This window comes from Poromitra crassiceps (assembly GCF_964638095.1).
Source record: "Poromitra crassiceps genome assembly, chromosome: 2".
Classification (NCBI taxonomy): Eukaryota; Metazoa; Chordata; class Actinopteri; order Beryciformes; family Melamphaidae; genus Poromitra; species Poromitra crassiceps.
This window is the reverse complement of record NC_139624.1, coordinates 42,861,577-42,867,961: the sequence shown is the minus strand read 5'-3', so window position 1 is coordinate 42,867,961 and position 6,385 is coordinate 42,861,577. Positions and strand designations below refer to the sequence as shown.

The window sequence follows — 6,385 nt, the reverse complement described above, 5'->3', positions numbered from 1 at the left end:
GTTACCTCATCAGAAAGTGGAGAAGGAACCTGTTGTTGCAAGTGTGTGTAGAGTGTTCTAGTCAGAATGTCAGGTTGTCTGCCAGCATGTGCTGCACCCCACTGTTAACACACACATTTTATAGAGCACCACAGGAATGAGTCCGGAAGTAGCATGGAAGGCAGAAGTCCCGGTCTTCCTGGATCTTACAGGGAAAAGTCAATGGGGTTTTAGAATGGGGATTTTACTTAAAGGATGGCTTTATCGGTAATCAACCCATTTTGTATCATTAATAATCTTGGTAATAAGCACATGGGCAGTGATTACCTTCTCTCTCTGTTTGACTTTTGAAACATAAATGCGTTTTTTTTACGCAATTTTTAGAAAACGTTTCAAAAGGCACAAAAGGTATTCACGTTCATGAAGATTATCCTGCTGAACCCAAATAACCACTCCCATAAACCTTTGTTAACCACAGACATTATTTTATGCATTTAAGTGAAATCCCGATTCTAAAACCCCATTGACTTTTCCCCGTAAGATCCAGGAAGTCCGGGACTCCCGCCTTCCGACTACAAAAATACATCATCCCTGCTGTACTCTATTGTGCCATAGCAGTAGCATTCAACACCAGTTGGCCACGGTTCGGTTTGGCTTTGACAGCTAATCAGGTGTACCTTTTACATCATCCTGTAGCTTCAGATTTTCAATCATCTTTACCCTTTGATCGAGATTTATTTTTCTTAGGTTTACGTGGGAGTCCAAATTGGGTTTCTTAATCATGAAAAAAAATAAGGTGCATAAATAAAGTAATGCAAGAACCAACTATTGTTCAACAAGTACACTACCACTTTGTGAATGCTCAGGTGGAGAGGTGGGGTGAATACATTGTTAGATTGAGACAACTTCTTATGGGATGGGACAGTATTCCCATCATAGCATTTCTTACAGTCCCAATATGGCACTTTACAATACACACAGCACAGATCATATGACTCGTTGACAGGTTGACTGTACAGTACAGTAATAAGAATTTTGAATGTTTTGATTAATCAAAACAACCACAGTCGAAGGCAGAAACACAACAGCATACTGTGCGTCTGTTAGAATTCAAAATCCTTACTACCAACACTTAAGAACTGTACTCCACTACTGTACTCTGCTGTACTGTATTGTATTGTACAGTCAACCTAGTGACAGACATCATCTAGCTAGCAAAAGTAAATTTCACATTTGAAAGCAGTGTCCTGTCTTGTCTGAGGTGAAATGCAAACAAACTACTATAATTCCAGTAGTGTCTGTCTGTCTGTCCTTCGCGTATCTAGAGAACCTTTGGTCTGATCGACTTGAAGCCTGGGGAGTGCACTTAGGGGGACCTGACCGAATGCAGTGCGAGAAAAAAATGAAAAGAAATGCCCACGGGGGGAGCTACAGCGATATTTTACATTTGCAGGCCTTCGCAGGCCACTTTAGGGCATTGTAACATCATCAGTAATGTCAAGGGGGAGGGGAATGGGCACTGCGTAATGGTACTGCACCAATCGTTGCGGTGAAGAGTGGGAGAGCATAGTGCTTTTTAAACATGGAGTCTGGATCATGTCAGGCTAGAGAGAGCAGGATATTTTCAGGTTTTACCTTTTTAAACATGAGGGGTCTTTGTTTAGAAACAACTGGATATGAGCCGTTTTTTCTGCCAGTGGGCGGGGGGGGGGGGGGTGGCGGTAGCATGTATCGATAACAAGAAATGTGATAGGAAACAGCTTTAGCGAATTTTTAACCAAACTCCATTCAAAAACATGCCGTTTTAACAGAGGGTCCATTCCTGGCATTGTGCCAAAAATGAGGCAGTCAAAATAGTGGTCGCACCGTTGTCAATCACTGTGGGTGATTTATTTTACAAGTGGCATTCAAGTCATATCTGACTAGTTTTAAATTTATTTCTCCCCACAAAAGTTAGGCTAGGCCTAGCCTATATGTCTCGATATAGGCTATCAGTCAGTCAGCTCCTATCCTCTCCGCAGTGTGGACGCACAGTCACACAACACTGCCTGCCTCAAATGGCTGCCTCACACGTCAGCAACAAATCAAGAGACTTCAAAAACATGCCGTTTTAACGGAGTCCATTCCGACAACGAGGGGTGGCAATGTGCCAAAAATGAGCGCGATTGATTTGATTGATTGATCACTAGGCCTATGTCTCACTTTTTCTGACATGGATCAGCAGCGCAGCAGTAAGCTGTCTCCTCTCCTCGGTGTGATGCACGGACCTGCCTGCCTGCATAGCCGAAGCGCGTTGGGATCCCTAGCTCTACCAAACAATTCAAAGCCGTTTGCAGCACTTGAGGAAACCGTGAGTTTGCTCGTTTAATTCGTTGATATAAGCGATTGCCCGAACGATTCATTAATTAATAAACTAGTGAACGTGAAGTGAAGTGAAGTGAGTCACGAAGAGCCACACCCGCCCACTCAGACGGATCTGCGGATAATGACCTGCCACTGTTTAACAGCAGCTGCACTTGCGTGGAAGCGGATCTTACACCGGCGGGCGAGGTGAATAAGATACGGACTCGCGGGAGTGCGCGTAGGCCAGCTAATTGTTGTTTAACATGCAGGCCAACCGGCTAGGAGCAGGTTATAATACGGATTCCACTGCATGTTAAGAAGTGGCTCATGATGTATGATTGGGGGGAAGGGGAATGGGTAGATGTACCCATGGGGGGGGTGCAGAATCTTCATCTGAGGAGATGTACCATGGGTATTGCACTAGTGATAATAATAATAATAATAATAATAATAATAATAATAATAATAATAATAATAATAAAGAGTAAGGTCCATTAGGTCCAGTCAGTAAAATGAACACCGTAACAGTGTGGATTATTTGATTATTATACAAATGTAGCTTAAGTGATTTTTATTTTTTTCCCCCCACGATTTTTTATCCCATTTTTATCCTCCATTACTGCTAATTTTAATTTATTTATCCTGGTTGCTGCTCCACCCTCTGCCGATCTGGGGAGAGCCGAAACTGGCTCCATGCTTTCTCCGAGACATGGGCAGTAGCCAGCCGCTTCTTTTCACCTGGCAGGGGAAGCTTCACCGGTAGGACATAGCACGTGGGAGGATCACGCTATTCCAACGAGTTCCCCTCCCTCCGAACAGGCGCCCCTAATGACCAGAGGAGGCACCACATCAGCAACCAGGATATTGCATGTTTTGGTGTGGGGTTCCTACAGTATATGAAGGAATCCCCCAGGGGGCACGGGGAGAACATGCAAACTCCACACAGAAAGGCCCTTTTGACGACCCCACCCGGGCGGTGGGCACTCGAGGCACACACTCACAGCGTCCCAGGTGGGAATCGAACCCAGGACCTTCTAGCTGTGAGGCGGCAGCGCTTACCACTGCCCCACCGTGCCCCTTTAAGCGAAAATTCTTAAAGAAGAGACCTGTCAGTTGTCATTCATTCACTCTCCTTCATTTATTCACTCTCCAAGGAGAAACCCTCTAGTTGTCATGCCCACTCATTCATACCACTCCGTCATCAATCACCCCTTTTCCCGCTTCTATCTAGCGTCACTGTTTGTGGGCGGTAACGTTTAGATTAAACCAATCAGAGTAAGACATCTTTCCATTCAGCCTATCATCTTCTAGCTGTCAAAGCTAAAAGCCGCCTTTTCTCTTTGTGTGGTCTGCTGCTTTTTCAGTGCGTTCCTGCGACCTTTCTCCACCCCATTCTCCTCCAGTCCTCTCCGAGGTCTGGAGGAGGTCGAGATTCAGAAGCCTTCTCCAGCAAGACCAAGACCTCACCTTCACCACCACCAGGTCTAGACTCCACGGGGGGGATTTTCAATCCTACTCCTGGCTGCACTACCTTTGCTGATCATGACGTCATTATCAAGCTGACGTCATGATGGAGTCTAATAGCCAAATATAATTTAAAGGAGAACTTACCTCCAAAACACTTTTTTTCCGCTTTTAACCAATATATATGACTTTGGGGGTGATGTGTGAAGAATTCTGGTCAGAATTTCCACATTTGACACCAAACTGTTGCCATTTTACCATTTGTATCATTTTTCAGCAGCATAACTGGCATAAGCGCCCTCTAAAGGTCGAACACTGCTTTTTTTTTTCTCTCAAATGAATGGGAGATTAGGAACACACTGACGTCACAGTGTTCCCAAAGACTATGGGATTTCAAGATAATTACTCCCCTACCCCCCCTGTACCCTTTCGGCTCCTCAGAACTCCAAGCCTATTCCTATTGAAGTTTGCTCTTAAAATACTGAACCAAACGTCGTCAAAGTTGGCACATGTCTTAATTATAGTTAGTTTCCCGCTGAATGTGTCACTACTTTATTAATATCTTACCTGGATAAGCTCGAATGATGATGTATATATTATCAGTCCGAGTTGGAAGCAGCTGTCTCCAGCCCAGGCAGGCGGGAGCGGGCGGGAGAGAGTCGTACTGTAAAACCTCATGCACTAGCTCCAAGCTCCGCGGGCGCGCGCAGCAGAAGCTGGGCTCTCTGTGCTCTGTGTCTGATATTTCCGCAAACAAATATGGTCGCAGTTTAGCGCACATGTAAAATATAACGCTATACTATGACGTGACAACGTGACAAAGCTTCTCTAAACACATCGGCTACTATCATATTTCCCTGCATCCCTCCTACTGAGATTATATCGGTATTGATTTTGGACAGACTGAATGCGCGGAGGAGGAGGAGAGATCTGCAGCTGTGCCCTGAGTAGCCCTGAGAGACACTCGCCTCGCTCCGACTACTGTGCCCGTCTGTGAAAAGCGTCCTGTCCAGTCGCACCTTCGCAAACAGATGCAGGATTCCCTCAATCCTGTACCCAATCTCAGACTGTATTCTCTAAATCGCAAAAAAAAAAAAAAAAGGGACTATATGGCAACTTGGACGAGGGAATGACGCAGAGAAATCTCGCATTGTGTTACCCCAGAACGGGGGGTTTGTCGTATTGTGCGGTGTGCTGCTGTAACGAGCCCATGTCACTTTGCTCTCGTAACGTAATTTGACACACTGCCATAGAGATACATGCAGAAAAATAATTAAATTTCTAGTTCGCCACTGAATTACCAAATTGATATAACTTTCAACCATTTTGAGCAAAGCTCTTTCCAAACAGGCCACCAGCGTTGGCTAGTTGTTGATATTTATAAAGATATGGCCCCTCTCAAATAAATTATTTTTGAGGCAGTAGGCAAACTGTAATGGCGTCGATTTCCGAAAAAAAATCTTGACTTGAACACAGCCAAAGAGTCTAGTATAGACAAGAGTATATGTCATTTCTTGGTTTTTTCCATAGGTATTTTCAAATCACTGTTCTAATACATATCTAGGGGGTAAGTCCTCCTTTAATGTGCCTACAGACTCATGTATCTAATCATTTAATAAATCATTGTCATTCTAGAAATGTGTCTCTCTGATTGAAATTACAGTATTTAGCATTTATTGCACATTGATTTTTTTATCCTTTTTTTATACACTACATGTATCAAAAGTGGGTTTTTGATTTGGAGATGGGTGGAGTGAGTCCAAGGCTATATTATATATTATATACGGTATATATTATTGACTGACTCAAGAGTGTCTGATGCTCTGAGGGAGTTAAAGAGTTTGATGGCCACAGGCAGGAATGACTTCCTGTGGCGCTCTGTGGTGCATTTGGGTGGATGAGTCTTGTACTGAAAGTGCTCCTGTGTTGGACCAGCTCATCATGGAGGGGGTGGGAGACGTTGTCCAGGATGAAACGTAACTGTCAGAGAGTCCAGCTCCATCCCCACAACGTCCTTGGCCTTGCGGATCAGTTTGTTGAGTCTGTTGACGTCCGCTGCCCTCAGGCTGCCGCCCCAGCACACGACAGCAAACAGGAAGGCACGGTTGAAGGAGCTCAGCCTTCTCATAAAGTTATTTGTATGTTTATTTCCATATTATTCGTTTTTCAGAACAGGAACAAAGGTGTTTGGATGAGTATGACTTTATTGGTTGTTAAAACCATCCTGCAGCATTTCAGTTTCCTCCAGTTGAGTACATGCCAAAAGTCCTGAGAATGGGATTAGTCATGTTCTTTCTTCACTTCTCAAGCTATTTTCTCTGGGCTCTATTTTAGCCCCTTCTCTCTCTGAGCGTAAAGGGTGGCAAGGCAAGGTGACATTTGAAAAGTGCATTTCCCTCACTGCTCTGTGGCAGCCGGCCCGCAGTGCTCGTCAATCTGTTATTTTCCCTTACAGACAGCCCCCCTCCATCTGTACACTGACACAATGTGCATGCACACACGCACGTGCGCGCACACACACACACACACACACGCACACACACACACACACACACGCACACGCACACACACACACACACACACACACACACGCCTCCTC

General features: G+C 44.7%; 1 protein-coding gene across 1 annotated transcript in view; it reads right to left on the bottom strand.

The window, feature by feature from the left end:
• The window catches only part of LOC310799610 (uncharacterized protein), a gene marked incomplete at its 5' end in the record, with an annotated part of 156,765 nt that extends 150,851 nt beyond the window's left edge, over positions 1 to 5,914 (bottom strand). Inside the window, one exon of the mRNA XM_083662199.1 lies at positions 5,768 to 5,914. Within this exon, the coding sequence (XP_083518325.1) occupies positions 5,768 to 5,914 (147 nt within the window). The remainder of the gene's footprint in view (positions 1 to 5,767) is intronic.
• Between the last annotated feature and the right edge of the window lie 471 nt (positions 5,915 to 6,385).